We start from the raw sequence: 19,161 nt of genomic DNA on the forward strand, positions 1-19,161 counted from the left end.
TGTGGGGATTGATGCTACCTCCAGAAGTAAAGAAGTTAGGGTTTGCTCTTCATAAAGGTGCCCTTCAAAAAAGATACTTTCCAGACCTACAAAACAGTTCAAGGGATTTGACAGTTTGGTAAACAAGTTGCAGTTTCATATATCCAATTAATAGTTTTGGTTATTTCTAATTCATTCATTTCCATTCATCTCATTTTAATATTGAACTAACTTATTATTAAATAAATCCTAGCAACCAGCACCAAAAAACAAAAAAAAACCCACACACACAAAAAACCCACAAAAAAAAAAAAAAAAAAAAACAAACCAAAACAAAAAAAAAAAAAACCCTACACCACTAAAAACAAAACAAAAACCACAACACATACAACCAAGAAGCAGAGTAGCCTCAGACAGCTGGTACCAGATACCATGATGCTATGACCACATTTTCTTCATCCTTTCTTCAAAGGAACCAGAGTTTCCCAGCACCATACAAGTAACCAAAGTTCCCACCCCTCCTCCTAATAGCCATTTTAGCCATTTACTTCCCCGTTTTCCAGGCCGTGTCTACATAGTCTTTTGTCAGCAGATAAAAGTCACTTTGACTGAACTTCAGTTGCATGGGTGCATCATACTCAGATCAGGTGTCCTGTAACCATGTGTTAAAGCTCTGTGCTTGGTGCTAAGGTCTGCCTTGGAGAGCACGAGAGAGAGGAGAGCAAACTGAAGCTGTGCAAGATTTAGAAAGCATGAATTTGTAAAACCACCATTTTCAAAAACGCTTGATCTCTCAAGATGATTCAGAAACTCATGATTTGTTCTTGTTATGCATTTACTCCAGCAGCTCTTGTTCCTTTTTTTGTTTGAATATATTAACAAAAGTCATTCTGGAATTTAGAAGTTTCTTCATTTGGCTGGCTTTGGGTTTTGTTGGTTTTGTCTTTGGGGTTTTTTTATTGGTGGTTTTTTTTTTTTTAATTTTGGAGACATCTGCTGAGGGGTTTTTGTTAATTAAAAAAAATGTTACAACATCTGCAGTGACTATGAATCCATCATGTCAAGGCATGATTCCTTTTAACCAGTTAGCTAAAGTACTTTGTGTGTACCAAATGTATCCAACTGCTCAACAGTTTTAACATGACAAATTTAAAACAGTAAAAAAGGCTGAATGTACTCTCTAAGACCAGAACAAATGTTTAAAAAGAAAACTATATCTCAAAAAGATGCTACACAAACTTCCAGTTAGGAAACGTCTTTCTTTTAAGATAATGATTTTTAATCTTTTTTTTTAAGTCCAAGACATTTAACCCACATTAGGAGGTCCCCCCACCCCTGGGAGACTAAAAATAGGTATTTTAACAACAGAACTAATATATATATATAAGTATATATATATATGTGTATATGTATATATATATATATATATGTAAAGTATTTTAAGACATATGAGAAATGAAGTACAAATTGGATAACAGGTATCTCACCTGAATTGTCAAATATTGTCAATGGTCTTGTATTCTTTTGTATTGTCAAATGGTCTATACCTAGAAAACCTACAGTGCAGTAAGATGAGAGTTACACTCTGAAACAAGTTCACTTTTCCACAGAACCCATTTACCATGTATTCTTGACTTGCAGAGGGCATCAACTATTCTAATCCACTATAAGACTTGAGATCCAAAGGCAAAGTCTGTACAGAACAAGTCCATTTAGTTTCCAGAAAGGATGCAGACCTACACATCACCTCCCACTGTTCCAAGTATTGCTAGTTTTTTCTCCCTCAATAACACAAAAAAATTGGAATTCAACACAAAGACAATTATTATATCTTAACGCTAAAATTTACTTTTTCTGCAGTCCCATTTTGAAGTGAAGAGTGAGCACAGTGGCAAACTCTGGTAATTCATACACTTGTCATACCTAAATATTTCACTTTCATGCCATGAGCATACACAGAAAATATCAAAAGTCAGCATTTAGGTGTTAGCACAGTTTGACACTTAGCTTACAATTTTAACCTTCAGAGATGGAATAAACAATATGCCAAGTTAATCTTTAGCTTGAACTGACTCTACAAGCTACTACAGTTTGACCAACTATAAGTAAGCACTGGTTTTATTGCACTAAAAGAGTGCAAAACAGAACTTAAGAATGCCTTTTTGTGTGCCCCAGACTCCAATGCTGTTGGAAGGGACTCAGTCTTTAAAGGATCCTTATACACATACATCTCATACAGTCAGATTTAAAACAAAACACCAAACTTAAGAATTTCACGTTAAGTTCTTGGACTCCAGCTACATAAATACTATGTATACTTTAGGGAATGCAAATTACATCATGCCTGAGTTGGTGTGTTAGCTTAGGAAAAACAAAAATAATCTTTCCTCTAATGTAAAAACATCTGAAAACTTGAAGTTCACCTCCATACATGTACTTACAAGCTTACCACAGGTGCCAGAACAGAAGCTCAGAAGAAATCAAGAGAAGTGTCCTTCCAAATCATTATCATCCATCTTCCTTCTACTCTACAGACCAGAACAAACTACTCTGACCTGCCTTTAACAGTTGCATCAGAAGCAAGAAATTTTCACTCATTAATAATGTGCTTCATTCCAGAAACGAGCCAATATAGCTGCACTAAACTGACTTTTCAACAAACCTCTTAAAGCACCAGCCTCAAAGAAACCATCGGCCTTCTCCTGGAAAAGCTGTCAGGCCGGGGGCTCAGACAGGGGCACTCTGTGCTGGGTTAGGAACTGCTGGAGGGCTGGGCCCAGAGAGTGGTGCTGAACAGTGCTGATCCAATTGGCGGATGCTCACCAGTAGAGTTCCCAGGGATCAGTGTTGGGACCAGTTCTGTTTAATATCTTCATTGATGATTTAGATGAGGGGATTGAGCCACCATTAGCAAATTTGCAGGCAACACTAAGTTGGGGGGATTGTGGGTCAGCTGGAAGGCAGGAGGGCTCTGCAGAGGGACCTAGACAGACTGGAGAGTTGGGCTGATTCCAACGGGATGAGGTTCAACAAGGCCAAGTGCTGGGTCCTGCACTTTGGCCACAACAACCCCATGGGGAGCTCCAGGCTGGGCACAGAGTGGCTGACAGCAGCCAGACAGAGAGGGACCTGGGAGTCTGGATTGACAGGAAGCTGAACACGAGCCAGCAGTGTGCCCAGGTAGCCAAGAAGGCCAATGGCATCCTGGCCTGTATCAGGAACAGCGTGGCCAGCAGGTCCAAGGAAGTGATTCTGCCCCTGTACTCAGTGCTGGTGAGGCCACACCTCGAGTCCTGTGTCCAGTTCTGGGCCCCTCAGTTCAGGAAGGAGATTGAGGTCCTGGAGCAGGTCCAAAGGAGGGCAACCAGGCTGGTGAAGGGACTCCAGCACAGATCCTATGAGGAGAGGCTGAGGGAGCTGGGCCTGGAGAAGAGGAGGCTCAGGGGAGACCTCATCACTCTCTACAACTCCCTGAAAGGAGGTTGGAGCCAGGGGGGGTTGGTCTCTTTTCCCAGGCAGCTCCAAGTAAGACAAGAGGGCATGGACTTAAGCTCTACCAGGGGAGGTTTAGGTTGGATATTAGGAAAAAATTCTTTACAGATAGGGTAACCAGGCATTGAAATGGGCTGCCCAGGGAGGTGGTGGATTCTCCATCCCTGGAAGTTTTTTAAGAAGAGACTGAATGTGGCACTCAGTGCCAGGGTCTGGTAACCACAGTGGTAGTGGATTAAGGGTTGGACTTGATCTCAGAGGTCCCTTCTAACCCAGCTGATTCTATGATTCTAAACCTGCCTGTTGTAAAAGGGGCATGTCTGAAACCAGGTATAATTTTATTTCCTCTTTAGAAGCACCAAGAGTTCCACAGATATTTTCCAGTAACTAATGATAAGCAAACTCATTATCTTCATGACACTCTGCAGCACCTCTGACACCAGTTCAGTTCATCCTTTAAGCTCCCCCAGTTAGACAGCCAGGCTGTTATCAGTAAATACAAGACAAAGATCACAATTATTTCAGAGCAATAACAAACAGGACACACTGTCATTGACACAGGAAGGTCACCAGACATTGAACAGTCTCACGATAGGATCACAAATACTTGCCAAATGCACTGCACTAGCTTCTAAAACCTGGCTAACCCAAAGAGAGAAAATAATGAGTATATTATTCTTTCATGGAGTTCACAAAAAACCAAATTCTACATCTAGAACCTGAAATACCACCATCAGTCCAGCCTCCTGGTCAAAAGAAGTTACACAGAAATTTGTTGGCAGACAGACTAATCTCCCCCAGCCTTATTCAGCACCAGGAAGAGGATACACAAAGAATGAAGACAAGTTATAAATGGTAGAGCACATAAAGCAGTCATAGATTCACAGAATTGTCATGGCTGGAAAATAATTCTAAGATTATAGAGAATCCAATCGTCAGCCCAGAAAAAACACCACGCCCACTAGAGCATGCCCTGAAGTGCCTCATCTATATGGTTTTTACTTCCTCCAGGGATACCAACTCCATCACCTCCCTGGGCAGCCCATTCCAAGGCTTAACGACTCTTTCAGTAAAGAATTTCTTCCCAATATCCAGTCTAACCCTCCCCTGGTACAACTTCAGGCCATTTCCTCTAGTCCTATCATTATTTACTACAGCCTCCTTTCAGGCTGCTGCAAAGAATGATGAGGGCTCCCCTCAGCTTTCACCTAACTAAACAATCCCAGATCCCTCAGTCTCACCTCACAGGACTTTTCTCTAGACCCTTCACAAGAGCAACCCTTTGGTTGCTCTTTTCTGGACACACTTTAGCAATTCACTTAGTGCTACACATGTATTCAAAACACAACTCCTTTTCATCCTCTAAAAAGGATGAAAAGCAGCAGATGAATCTCAGCAGCCTTATGATCTCAACCACTAGAGACAGTAAAAAAGACCACACTCTGAGATATAGATCAGATATACTCCCACTTCATCCCAAATAACTGTGAAGAAACTAACTGTTCCCTTGCTACCAGCACAGCACAGGAACAACTCCCTAGGCTTCCCCACACAGACTTCCACTGTGGATTACCAGATGGACAACAGGGCACACAGTAACAGCAAAAGCCATTTAGATTGTTTGACAGCTACTTGGTGGCTGCCACTGTCAAATCACCACACCAACCTCTGCAGGCTCTTTTGCCTGCAAGGCCACTGTAATGTCACATTTGAAAAAAGGAAGTTGCCTCAGCAGATCAGTTCCTTAATCCAGTTTAACATGAAGACACAGAAGCACAAAGAGAATAAATAGCATAACTCAATGAATGGAATAGGCAAGACCAAGCTACATAATAAAAGTCAAAACAAGCTCTACCGTGTTAGCATTTCTCAACTTTCATGTGTACAGTTTTGCAAGCTTATTTCAAGATACAGCATACATTTATGTACCACAGCTATCTGAAAAAAAAAAAAAAAACAAAAGAAAAATACAACTATATTTCACACCATGCTGTAATGCCAGCATGGCTTGAGCCTCTAGAATCATCAAGATTTCTCCCACTTCACTTACAAAGCAACAAACATTGAAGTAATTTGTTATTATATACAGATCTGCAAGAGATAATACGAATTTACACTTTGCTAGAATTCTTCACAGGTACCTGCCATGAGGAACACAGGAATGCAAGAATCCTGCATTTCACTTCAGAGCAGAATACTAGAAAAGTCTGTTTCTTCTCCCTATTCCCTACCTCAAGTAAAAATTTATTTTCCTCAGCTTGTTCCTGTATGCTCTCTGGACAATATTTCTCTCACTGCTCCTAGGGCCATTATATACCTTCCAAAGTAAACTAAGCTTATCTGAAACAAGAGCACAGCTCTCCCCACAATGAAGCATTTGTTTCAGCCTGTTCCCTGATTTACTTGTTTCTCTAGTGTTTTTCTACCATTAGTTAAGGTACAGCTTATTTCCTTTAACTATCAGTCCAGTTTTGCTAGTACAGTCTATATTCACTCCAAGGGCACTTTAAACTTATTCAGTATGCAGCCAATAAGGCTAAAATTGAGAATGGTGTGTGAAGGATGAGAAAAAAAATGGACAGTTCTAGCACATGCTTGTGGAAAATTATCTTATTTGTCACCACAGCATTCAGTTGACAAAAGTTCCCTTTCTGGTAATAAGTCATAAGAAATTTTTCCCTAACGACTTCCATTTAATGTAGATTTTTTCCAACAAGGGCCCAAAACATAATGTTCCTCACTGTAATCTAATTCCAACGTAAACCAAAATCTCAAAAAGCTTAGCACTTAAGAGGGAAAAAAAAAAAACAACCCACAAATGGACAAGCAAAAATTGTGGAAAGTTTTTACTTACTGGAGGTATGACTGCCAGTTTACTTTGTTTGCCCGAACTTCAGCAGCTTTGGCAGCAATGATGTTTGTTGGGACAGCAGTATCTACAGCACCTCTGATATCCATCTTGACTGATAATTAAAGTGTACCTAGAAATGCAAGTCAGATTTGAGACCTCTAATTAAAGTATTAAACCACAGACAACCTATCTAACATTTTAAAGGAAAAAGAGGAAAATCTGTTTTTCAGTGTCACATTCCCTAAAGCCACACAAAATACAATCTGAGATATCTCAACTTCAAATAGCATTTAAAATGTGACTTCCCTGAAAAAAACAGAAGTGCCACACCTACACTCCAAAGTGTAGCTATCACAAGTTTACTAAAATCAAATATTACTAGACAATTCCTAGTAAATTTTCAAGTAATCAAACCAAGTTATTTGAATAAAGAAAACTTTTCTGCAACATCCAAGTAGACAGATAACAGAAGCCATCTTCCTTCCAAATCAGGTCTGATGATAAGGCTTAAAAGTCAGTGAATGCCTTCCCCCCCTTCCCTGTATTTGTCTAAGAGTATTTAGACATTAGAAACACATGGAATGATAACTTCAGAGAAGAAACGTTATATAAATTAAAACCCATATTATGTAGACTAACAAGAAGATTCAAACCATCACTATCCAGAAAATTAACCAAAAAATAAATTTGAACAGAAACTTTTCATCAGGACATACTGTATTACCATAGACTGTGACCTCCACCACTTCTCCTTTCTCTTTCCTTTATGGTTTAATCTCCATCTGACTCTGATGCCAAAACAAGAAGTGTGTTTGCAGAGTCTTGAGACCCAACCAGAGCAGGAATTCTTTACAAAATAACCTGCAACAAGCCTCACTGTGCAGCCTCTTTCTGGACTTTTCTGGCTCCTTTAACAGAAGCAAGCAAGAGCAAACCGGCACATTCTGCCCCATCCCATACAAGTACACCCCGTTTGTATCACCGAGTGAAGGGATGATTCAGGGGAAGAAAAAGAAAAAAAGAAGAACCTGGACAAACAGAGCAGCAGAAACGTCGTTTTTTCAATCTACTTCTGTGAACACCCACACAGACAACACCATTTACTGTGTCCCCCAACGACCACTGAATGTTTCCCAGCTCGTACATGACCCAGCCAGAGCCATTTCAACGCTGCCCGAGCCGCAGAGGGGGGGCAGGGTCGGTATCAGGGGTTTCAGGGGCACAAACTCTGCAGACCACCCGAAGAGGCCGCGAAGCGCCTGGGGCAGAGGCGGGAGGGGGAGGAAGGCACTTGGTCACTTGGCCCTCGTCCTACCACTCCCCACACCGGCCCACAGACACGGCCGTCTCCTAACGGGCTCGGGAACCCCAAACCCCCCGCGGAGGCCGCGGCGCCTTTCACACACCCACCCCGGGCCTGGGTCAGGGGCCCGCCCGAACCCCCGTAGACCGGCGGTGCGGCGGCACGCTCCCACCCCGAGACCGCCCTACCCACCCCCCAGCTCTCTCTCTCTCTCACTCTCTCACTCACCCCAGGGGCAGGCCGGCGGGTGAGGGCTGTGGGAGGCAGGAGGCTGAGGCCGCCCCTCCGCCGGCCCGGGGGAGCCCGCGCACCCGGAGGCCGCCGCGGTTGCTGCACTCTACCCCGCCGCCGCTGCCGTCATGTGACGCCGCTCACCTGACCGCCACGGCGGCCGCCGAGGGACAGTTCGGCCCTGGGCCGCGGGGGTGGGGCTGGCGGCAGTTAGGGCGGTTCGGTGAGATAGTAATGGCGGCTGAGCGTTTTTAGCTGGTTATACAGATTTAGCCCGCAGGTGTACGCGTCTGTACGCCCCTATAGATGTATGTTTCATCGTGGCTTGGCTTCGCGGACGAAGATCTAAGATATAGAATCATAGCTGGGTTGGAAGGGACCTCAGACATCATCAAGTCCAACCCTTGATCCACTACCGCTGCTGTTACCAGACCATGGCACTGAGTGCCACATCCAGTCTCTTTTTAAATATCTCCAGGGACAGAGAATTTACCACCTCACAGGGCAGCCCATTCCAATGCTTGATCACCCTCTCCGTAAAGAAATCCTTTCTAATGTCCAACCTAAACCTCCCCAGGCACAACTTGAGACCATGCCCTCTTGTCTTGCTGAGAGTTGCCTGGGAAAAGAGACCAACCCCCACCTGGCTCCAACCTCCTTTCAGGGAGTTGGAGGGAGTGATGAGGTCTCCCCTGAGCCTCCTCTTCTCCAGGCTGAACAGCCCCGGCTCCCTCAGCCTCTCCTCATAGGGTCTGTGCTCGAGTCCCTTCACCAGCCTGGTTGCCCTCCTTTGGACCTGCTCCAGCACCTCAATCTCATTCCTGAACTGAGGGGCCCAGAACTGGACACAGTACTCGAGGTGTGGCCTCACCAGCGCTGAGTACAGGGGCAGAATCACTTCCTTGGACCTGCTGGCCACGCTGTTCCTGATACAGGCCAGGATGCCATTGGCCTTCTTGGCCACCTGGGCACACTGCTGGCTCATGTTCAGCTTCCTGTCAATCCAGACTCCCAGATACCTTTCTGCCTGGCTGCTCTCAGCCACTCTGTGCCCAGCCTGGAGCTCCCCATGGGGTTGTTGTGGCCAAAGTGCAGGACCCAGCACTTGGCCTTGTTGAACCTCATCCCGTTGGAATCAGCGCAACTCTCCACCACATACATATATGTGCGTGAAGTTCAACAAAGCTACGTGTAAGGTCCTGCACCCAGGTCAGGGCAATCCCACGCATAAATGCAGGTGGAGAATGGATGGAGCGCAGCCCGTGAGGAGAAAGGCCTGGGGGTGATGGTTGGTTCCGTCTCAACCTGAACCAGCCATGTGTGCTCGTATCCCAGAAAGCAAACCATATCCTGGGCTGCATCAAAAGAAACCTGGCCAGCAGGTCAGGGGAGGTGATTCCCCTGCTCTGTTTTTGTGAGACCCCCTCCTGGAATACTGTGTCCACCTCTGGAGTCCTCAGCACATGGAGCTCGTGGCACTAGTGCAGAAGAGGGTCACAAAGTTGATGAGAGTGCTGGAGCACCTTTCCTATGAGGATGGTCAAAGAAAGTTGGGGTTGTTCACCTTGGAGAAGGCTCCAGGGAGACCTTATAGCAGCCCTCCAGTACCTGAAGGGGGCCTACAGGGAAGGCTGGAGAGGGACTTTTTACAAAGGTATGTAGTGATAGGAGGAGGGGGTATGGTTTTAAGCTGAATGAGACTAGATTTAGTTAGATATTAGGAAGAAGTTCTTGATCGTGAGGGTGGAGAGATGCTGGAAGACGTTGCCTGGGGAAGTTGTGGCAGCTCCCTCCCTGGAAGTGTTTCAAGGCCAGGTTGGATGTGGCTTCGAGTAATCTGGTCTAGTGGGAGGTTCCCTGGCCGTGGCAAGGGGATTGACATTAAATGATCTTTCAGGTCCCTCCTGTAATACATGTGTATGTTTGTGAATTCATGTTGAATAATTATTTGAATAATTATAAAGTGTTTAATAACCCAACTTTTATAAAGCATTTTGCTAACCCCATTTTGAGAGTGCTAATAATATATCTGCCTTCAACATTGTGAAAGATGCAAATATAGCTGTTCTTTGTGTAACTACAAGGCTTAGGGGAACAAGAAAGAAGACATCCACAGTTTCTGTACCTTGAAAAGGCTACAATGTATATCCCGTTGTGCTATTCTAAGCTGATTTTGCTGTTCACCACATAGCGTTGCAATTTAAGGTGGTTTTACTGCTGACGGCAGTGTTGCACAGGAAAGAGCGAAGGAGCCCATGTGCAGAATTGAAGGGTAACAAGAGGGGAAACTGAGGCAGACACTGACTTCATCCAACGACCACCAGATGGGGGTCAAAAAGACCCTCAGAGATAAAGTGGGCATGCGCCTTTGAAGGCCCACCTCTTCCAAGAACTAATAAACACAATCCAGCCTATTCCTAGAACAGTCATGAATATGTATTAGAATAGTTATGAATATGTATTAAGGTGTGTAATATAAACTAAAAGATTAAACTTTATGGCGTGTGTGTGAGTGGAGCAGAGACTCCCCACACACCCAGCGCTGTTTTGCTTATTTCAATTTTATTAATTAAATTAAACCATTAACAGAAGGATATTGAGTCTCGGGCATTTATAACACTCCCAGCCCAAAACATTCTGAATCTGTGATCTTGTATGGGGATCAAATCCCACACTGAGAAGACTGGTGGGAGAATACAGCATGTAGGTGCTCACCCTTGGCATTTGCTGACAAGAACTGGCTCAGCATTTCCAACATGAAACTGGCTGGGAAGGCCAGAGAGGCTTCCCTCAGTGCTTCCACTCCTCAGGGCCAGCTCCTGCAGGTCTCTCGTGTGCCCCACAGGGTGAGGGGCTGCCAAGCTGGGGCTGCAGCCCTGGGAGGGGAAAGGGTCAGGAGATGGCAGGCAATGCCTCTGGTGCCGAAGGGCCTCCTTGGTCTATGCCATTTGTCTTCCAGCATGCAGCAGCTTCTTGCTTTCTTCCTCTCATGCCACAATGTCACAAACACTCTTTCCTACCACTGGAAAGGGAGCAGGTGTTCCTGGGCCTCAGCTTCTGGTGGAGAGTTCTGGCTGCCTGTTGTCTCACAACCTACTGTATCCCTTTCTCTCTGCCCTGTGAGCTGCCCTGGCTTCTGTGCTGGGGGCACAGTTTTGTTCCTCCCAAATGATATCTTGATGGAAGATATTCCCAGCACTACTTCTTCCATTTTAAACAATGGGCTGTATTTTGGTCAAAAGAAGTAGGAAACTTTTCAGATTGAAAGCCCAAGTATTTCAGAAAGCACAGGCTCATATTTCCGTGTTTCTGAGAAAAAAATTCTGTCTTCAGCTGCTGAGTGAAGTTTTCCAGTCATACTGTGATGAGATGCATGGACACACCACTCCTAGTCAGAAATGATCCTGATATCTGCTGACACATGAGGAAAGGTAGAGAACAGATAAATAAGTCAGAGAGTTTTGTGTGTGAGCAGATCAGGAAAGTCAACATAGACCTGGCCTAGAGGTGTTTACAGTTAACTGCTCATTTTGCTATGGTCTCTGTATTTTCCATTTAAAGGACAAACTGCTCTTTAACGTCTACAAGGCCAGTACCTCTTGTAGTGTTTTTTAACTCAAAGAGCACCTTTGTTACTGTGCCACTGATTACTTATCCTTCCCCCATATTAATTTTTTCCTTTAAAATTTATCTTTCTTTATACTATAAAAACCATGCTGATTTCTTGATAACATGACCACCGAGTTTAAATCCCAAGCACAGTTCAAGTAGTAGAATTTGCAGTGCTTTATGGTATAGTGGAAGAAAGCTCTCTAAGCCAGGTGCACACTCTTTGTCATCTAGTCTGTAATAAACACATCCATTAATGTCTTTCTGCACATTTTCTAGCACATGGGGCTCTGAGGTTTAATCTAACACCTTTGTGCTCTTGCAGGCTGCTTACATATATTCTAAGAAACACAACTCTGATCTCTAGCATAAAAATCTCAAAATCTTGAAATTTGCAGGGCTGAGAGAGGGAATTAGGCCTTATTTTAACCATTTCCTCTTTTAGGAGTGTTTGTAACTTCTGTCCCGTGGCATTCTGCATTGCTTGCTTGGGCTCTGCCTGTTTATATCCTGCCTCACTTGCTGCTCTTCTTTTAAGTTCTGACATCAAGCAGTTAGAATAAATATATGCACTTTTTCCACAGTAATTTCAAGTCACGTTACCAGTGGCAATATACATGACTCTACTCATGAGGAAACCAAAGCTCAACAGGCTTACAAGGTTATCTGTACAAAGACTGAGCTTTTTTCAGTGGAACTTGCAGAATGAAGGCATTGAAGGCCTGATACTACAAGCTACCATTCAGCCCTTATCTAACCTGGAGGCACTTCAGGCTTTCCTTCCTCAAAGCTTCATCAGTTGACCACACTGATGCTTCTGCCCAAAATGCAAAGTGTCCCAGGACTGAAAACACTTTACCTAAGCCACATATGGTATTCTTCCACATTCACCCCTCAAATTCAACAGTTGCTGTTCTTGAGAGTACAGTAAATTCAAGGAAACTGGATCAGAGCCTCTGAAAGTGCAGTTCCATCTACCAGTTTTAAGACATAAAAAAATGTTGCTCCCCATCATGTACCCACCCCTCATCAGGAAAATATCCCAAGTACTTGCCTAGGCATGTAAAGCCATTTCTTCCCTTGGGGATCACCTCTTGGCAAGAAATCATCCAAAATGCTGCACTGTAGCATGCTTTGCACAGCATATTTTCCCCACCCCTTTAGCATACTTCTAGCTTAAGATGAGCACCAGTACCCAAATTCTTAGGCTGAACCCCAGTACAAGTATAGGTGGGATTGTGATTATCTCATTCCTAGCCTCTTCTCTCAGTATTGTTCAGTGTTCTTTAGTACACAGTGTTCATATGAGAAAAACAGATTTATGCTTGTAATTTGGTTCCAATGTAATCTCTTATTTGGAACACACATTAGGTCATCAGTGGTTCTTTTTTTTCACAGCAGACTTTTTTTCCTCATTGCACCACCTGCAAGAGTCTAGCACCATCAATTCAAACTGTCTAAGAGAAGACAGTTTGCTATTTGCAGTCAAAATTTTGATACTACAGCAACATGATTATTTTTCCATAGAAAAGAGGTTTGAAAAGCTGTGATTTGGCATGCTGACTCCATCATATATGGCTTCAACTGGGTTTATTATTCATTGCACAGGTGGTTGAGAGGCTACAGTAAAATGTATTTCCCTATAACTTTTCTGTAACCTTGAGTGAGACGTGATTGCTGAAAGTATGCATTTACTGAATTAGAAGAAAGAGAATTAGTAAAATGAGGTGAAATAATTGCAATAGGAATTAATTACACTTATTTTTAAGAGCATTTCCAATGCAAACAATATATTGTCCCTGAATATACCTGTATAATAATATACTTCATTTACTTTTTTCTTTAAAAGTGAACAAAAAGTCACTACAGCTCTGTAAACCACATGTCATGTCTCACACACCTCTGCTGGACTTGTTTATCAGTGTAGACAAGGTTGGTGCAGGTGGACTCCATCCACCTGGATTTCTAAGAGGCATTCAGTCAGATGCATCTGCAAAATAAACTCTACTCTGTTGAAAGGTGCATTGGTTCATAACTCTTGTCCCATATGTATACAACACAGGGTAGAAAGAAATGACCCATTTTCACAATGCAGAAGGGGTGTTGGCAGAGTGCAAAAAGCATCTGGCTGGAGTCTGTGTGGCTCAGCAACCTCAGAAATGTTTGAGAAACAAGGTAAACGATGAAGTGAACACTTGGCCAATGATAGTGATTCTCCTTTGACAAGTGCACAGTTAAGCTGTGAACCATCTTGCCAGGGGTTTATAGGTGTGCTACAGGTTGATGAGTGTTCTTATCCCCCATCTGCCAAGTGCCAGGGTACACCTGAAAATCTTTGCTCAGTGTGCATCCCATGGGGCACTCTTGTGTCAAGGATAGGCTTGGGCAAACAAAAGCATTATATGGTCATTACAGGAACCTGTCTCGTATGTGCCTACCATCACTATGACAGCAAGAGGCCATCTACAGCAACAAGTACAAAGCCATCCTGTGCTATCAACTTACAGAATCATATAATTGGCTGGGTTGGAAGGGACCTCAGAGATCATCAAGTCCAACCCTTGACCCACTACTGCTGCAGTTACCAGATCATGGCACTGAGTGCCACATCCAGTCTCTTTTTAAATATCTCCAGGGACAGAGAATCCACCACTTCCCTGGGCAGCCCATTCCAATGTCTGATCACCCTCTCAGTAAAGAAATTCTTTCTAATGTCCAACCTAAACCTCCCCAGGCACAACTTGAGACCGTGCCCTCTTGTCTTGCTGAGAGTTGCCTGGGAAAAGAGACCAACCCCCACCTGGCTACACCCTCCTTTCAGGGAGTTGTAGAGATTGATGAGGTCTCCTCTGAGCCTCCTCTTCTCCAGGCTGAACAGCCCCAGCTCCCTCAGCCTCTCCTCATAGGATCTGTGCTGGAGTCCCTTCACCAGCCCAGTTGCCCTTGAGACAGCACCTCCTGGTGCCTCGTTCATGCTGGTTGTTTTTCCGAACTGGATCTTGCTAAGGGTTGTGATTGGAAAAATGCTATGCTCCAGGGTTTTTTTGTAAGCATCTATCCGTTAGGATTCAGATGCTGCAAAACAATTCACATTTATCTGTTTTCAGTTGTGTCAGTGCCTGTCCACTAGCTCCTAGCAGTGCAGCTTCGGTTGAAGTTGCTATATTTAGATGATTTTATTGATGTGTGAAACACAGAGAGAAAAAATGAAATTTGTATCAGCATGCAGGAATAAAGTCATCTACTGCTTGGATCACAAAGCATGAAAATGTTCACTTGTTTAATATGAGAAGAATGACTGCAGATGAGTCATCCTCACAGTACGACTACAGACAGCTGGTTCATCATAGTATTTTTCTCTTCTCCTTTCCTTCTTGTAATAAGAACAATGCATCATTGTCTCTCATATGTTCTGCAAATTACAGAACTGTTTTGCACACCTGCCATTTAACCTTTCAGCATTCTGTAGATCACTGACTGTCTCCTTCATGTCTGTACAAGTCTTTAACCTGAACAGATGAAACAGCTTAGAAAGTTTATCCAAGCAAAATATACTTGAAAGGTCAGGAAAAGTGAACACCCTTCTCTAATTCACCAAATATTCTTGACAAATAAAAAAACCAAGAGTGGCAAAAACTGTAAAGAAGGGCATTTTCAGAGTGATACACCAGAAAAGCAGAGAGAGCAGTCACACCATTAAGAGCTACATTTAAGTATTTAATTTAACCCTAAGGTTGTTCATCCGGGGATTCAGATCAGATCTTCCGAGTCCTCAAGAATCTGCTTCCCCCAGGCTTAAACCCCAACATCCCAGGGCAAGATGGAAAGGAGCAGAATGTACATCCTATGGAGGGATGTGAGCTGTAGTCATGCTCTTCTTGGCATGACTTCTTTCAACTTGGAGCCCCCATGGATGCATTGAAAGATCAGGACATGTTTCTTCTATTATACGTTTTAATATATGTTTCAACTACAGCTGAGAAAAAGACAATTACTGACTTTCTTTGCTAAAAAACCTTCACATCTGAGGTACTACTTTGGGCTTTTTAGGGGTATGGAGCAAAATAGCACAATGGCTTTTGAAAAACCTTGTTGGATATCAGGATATGCCTTTAGGTACCCAAGTTATATGAAAAAAAAATATCTAGCATAATTTCATATTGCAAGGATGTATAAAGATTACTCACATACTGGAGCAAATCCCAGTGGTTTCTGCTGACCCACTGGTATGCAATTAACTTTTTATCCAGGGGAGAAAATGCCATGACATTTGTAATTTTTGATTTTTTTACTTGATTTATTTTACAATTATGGTTTCTCCTTATTTTCATCTCACGTGTTTCCCATTTAGTCCCTCTCTTCCAGCAGATTTGATGTCCCAAGAATGAGGAATGCCAGATTTTTTTTCAGTGACAGAGGACTGTCACTGAAGAGTCTTCCTTTTACATATAGAGAAGTGACTTTTGAGTGTGAGGAGATATGGGATGCTTCACTGGACATTTTTCCTGAGTATTATAGCAAGACTGGCCAACTGAGAACAGGATTTTTACTGCTTCATCTGTCTTTTCTCCTTTTAATCTTCACTTTAGTGTTTGTGTCATTGTGGGAGATCATTGTTCTATGGACATCCTTTTTAAACAAGTAAATCCTGCTCCCTGCAGCCAATATAGAATTGTCTGGCCTCTAGGACATAAAATGTGCTTGTTTTAATTTTGAATTAGTGGCCCAGGGGATCTGGTAAAGCTAATACACCAGAATTTTGTAAATGTTGTACCAGGCAATCTTCTGATTGCTCCGCCATGTCTTTGACATTAAATTTTGCATGCTCAGTTAAGGAATCACACATATATTATCCTCAACAGCATTTTTGAAAGAGAAATCAACTAACATTTTATTCGAATAAATACATCTTCAATTTCTTCCCCCAGTAGAACAGAATAATACTGTTTTGTCAGAAAATTGGAAGTGGAGTACTGTGCAGAAACAGGAACAAAAATGCCAGAGCAAAACTACCCATTTATAGCTGAGGTTAAAATAGTATAGAATATTATTTTAGGGAGGAGGGGCAAGTGTTTCTTCTATCTCCTGAACATGCACTCTTATATTGAAAGCTGGAAGGTCTCAGAGTCTCCAGCCTCTCCTTGCAGTCTACAGAATCCCTTCTTCTCTCACTGTCAGCCTCTGGTGCTTTATGCTCTTTTCTGGACAAGGGTGTCAACACCTCAATTTGTAGAAGCAGCACCCTTCTTTGAGAAATTGCTGCAGTACCAGGAAAAATAAAGGCCACCTCTTGTTTAAAATCATAAAATAGGGGAAAAAAAACCAAGCAAACAAAAAAAAAACCAAACCCACACCACAACAACAACAAGAACAAAAAAACCCAATAGATCCTCTAACTTTATCCTCTCTCACAAAGAAAGGGTAGGTCAGAACAGTAGCTTCTTGGAGGAAAAAGAAAATGCTGAACCTCACAGTGCTGTGGACAGTAAGTCTGGACAGAGGACAGAAAGAAGCTGGTTACCTAAACTTCAGCAGTAACTCTGCCAAAGACAGATTTATTACCAGATCTTAATCAACACCTTTCTTACCATACATGACTTCTCATGCAATTCAGCTCATCAAGGCAAATGCTGGAAAAAACGTCTTTTTGTTCTTTCTCCCTCCTTGTCACTTACTTAATTTCTCTGAAAAAAAGGCAGAGATGTGACCAAGGCATCTCTACTCACAAGAAATGCTACAGTGGCAGATGGTTTTATCCCTGCTTTATATCTACAACACTGCATTGTCAAAACTTCTGCCACTTAGAAGAAAAAAAGTGTTGGATTAGACATGTTGTTCAACTTGGAAAAAGACATTGTAAACTCTCAAAATGGATAGAATATTCCATCAGACACTTCTGAAGTGGAAACTCTCTTGGCTCCCCACTTAGTAACTTCTCATTTGGAAGTTTTCTCTTAGTATTCTAATGAAAATACTAATTCAAAATATAAAATTGCTCGAACTGAAAGTATTTTGAAACGACAAGTTTATGAACAGATTGATTCTTCTCAGTGAACACTAACATATGCATGAGCCACTAACATATGCATGAGCTTGAGTTTCTGCTGTCTCCAGGATAAAATATTTTTAAAAGCTCCTGAATGCTTTCCCACTATTATTTGCTTAACTCTCCTTACAATGGCACTCTTCATGCCCAGAAGTATAAACATTGTTTAAACAATTATTTGAATGAAAAGTTCACAGCAATTTAATATTCCTCTTATTTTTTCTGAGTTTCTCCTATCTGTGTTTTGAAAAGCACAAAGAAAGAAATTGCGACTGAGTGCTGACAAACAGAAGGCAAAGGCCTGGCAGCCCTCTATAAATCTAAGAGAAATCATCTATTAATAATCTACCTGGAATCTTAGCCTTTATATTTAGCCTGTCTCTATCTGCTGATGTGGCTGCTGCTCGTGTGGTGTTTTCACTGGGGCTGGAAGGATTACCAGTAGACACCATCTGTTCAGTCGGTCAGAAAGAACGTGATTGACAGGTGCCACTGACCTAAGACAGACATCTCCGTTTGGTGCTGCCTGCAGAGTACAGCTGCATGCTGAGTTGCTTCTTGTTGCTTCTTCCTTCAAGCTGTAAATGAAATACGTTCACTCGGAGGTGATAGAATGTGTTTTGTGTTTTTTATAGCCTGGTTCTCTGACCTGAATCCAACTGCTATGTGCCTGTCTTCCTCCTTTTCAACTTGCTAAAACCTACAAAGTCATAAATCTAATCTCTAAGCTGGCACGATGCTGAGGGGATGAGGCACTGCAGACATCTGAGGGCAGATAATCCTGTTTGTGTCCAAAACTGTGGAGGGTTCAGGAAGAACTGGCAAGCTGCAAGAGGCCCTGACGTTCACCCATTGGTGTAAGGACAAGCCATCTCTATGTTGTTGTCATTCAGCCCAATGTCTGGGATTTGGTTTTGTTTCATTGTCAAATAGAAGTGGTGCTTCTTGCAAGAAAGGTCAGTGTCAAATTGGATTCAGAAACAGCCTTTTTATTTCTCAATGTGGAGGCAAGTTTTGTTCTACTTCAGGACTCGTAGCTACCATGAGGACAACTGTCAAACAAAGGAGACCCTCCAAAATGAAAGTGAAGAGGATATTAAAGCAGCACAGTGGATTTTCAAGGTAAGACAAAATCCAGGGCTATCCAAATGTCCTGGAGGGGGAGGGAAATGGTGTCTCTGGAAAGACACAGAAAGTAGGTATTATGTCATGTATAACAGCCACAGACTATTTGTCACCAAGGCATCAGTATTCATGGAGTTTTCCTTTTTATTCCTGAGCCTCATCCTCTGCCCCCTGTTCTTTGATGTGTTACAACCACAGTGACAAAGGAGGTGGTGATCCGCCTTCCTATTTACTGTCAGCTTTCAAACAACATGTTAAACACATCCATCTAACTCCTAAAAATGATTCATACTTTGTGGAGCTCATCTGTGGTGAAAAAGGTGAGGGAAAACATGTTGCTTTGTGGCATTTAGAAGAGGTCTGCAATTTTTTCTGATGCTACCTCAGGGTGATTTTTATTTGTAGTTAACAGAAGATAGCCAGAAGAAATCAAACTCAGCATAATACTAAAATCTATTAGGGTGTTACAGTAAATCCCCTCCAGTGAACCTGTAGAGCTGAACTCTTTTACTTAGTTAAAAACAA

At 42.7% G+C, this 19,161-nt stretch overlaps 2 protein-coding genes across 4 annotated transcripts in view; one reads left to right on the top strand and one right to left on the bottom strand.

The window, feature by feature from the left end:
• ATP6V1H (ATPase H+ transporting V1 subunit H) overlaps positions 1 to 8,013 on the bottom strand; it is a 44,594-nt gene extending 36,581 nt beyond the window's left edge. Inside the window, exons 1-2 of one of the 2 annotated variants that reach the window (XM_071737545.1) lie at positions 7,854 to 8,013; positions 6,326 to 6,452 (exon numbers count right to left, since the gene is read on the bottom strand). In XM_071737545.1, the coding sequence (XP_071593646.1) occupies positions 6,326 to 6,429 (104 nt within the window). In that variant the 5' untranslated portion in view covers positions 6,430 to 6,452; positions 7,854 to 8,013. Of the gene's footprint in view, positions 1 to 6,325; positions 6,454 to 7,853 lie in introns of those variants that run through there. The other variant, XM_071737546.1, reaches the window with a different exon arrangement.
• A 10,397-nt stretch (positions 8,014 to 18,410) lies between these two features.
• The window catches only part of RGS20 (regulator of G protein signaling 20), a 42,580-nt gene continuing 41,829 nt past the window's right edge, over positions 18,411 to 19,161 (top strand). For both annotated transcript variants that reach the window (XM_071737547.1, XM_071737548.1), the window contains exon 1: positions 18,411 to 18,633. In XM_071737547.1, coding sequence (XP_071593648.1) covers positions 18,511 to 18,633 — 123 coding nt within the window. In that variant the 5' untranslated portion in view covers positions 18,411 to 18,510. The remainder of the gene's footprint in view (positions 18,634 to 19,161) is intronic.

The sequence above is a fragment of the Heliangelus exortis genome, chromosome 2 (assembly GCF_036169615.1).
Source record: "Heliangelus exortis chromosome 2, bHelExo1.hap1, whole genome shotgun sequence".
NCBI classification, from domain to species: Eukaryota; Metazoa; Chordata; class Aves; order Apodiformes; family Trochilidae; genus Heliangelus; species Heliangelus exortis.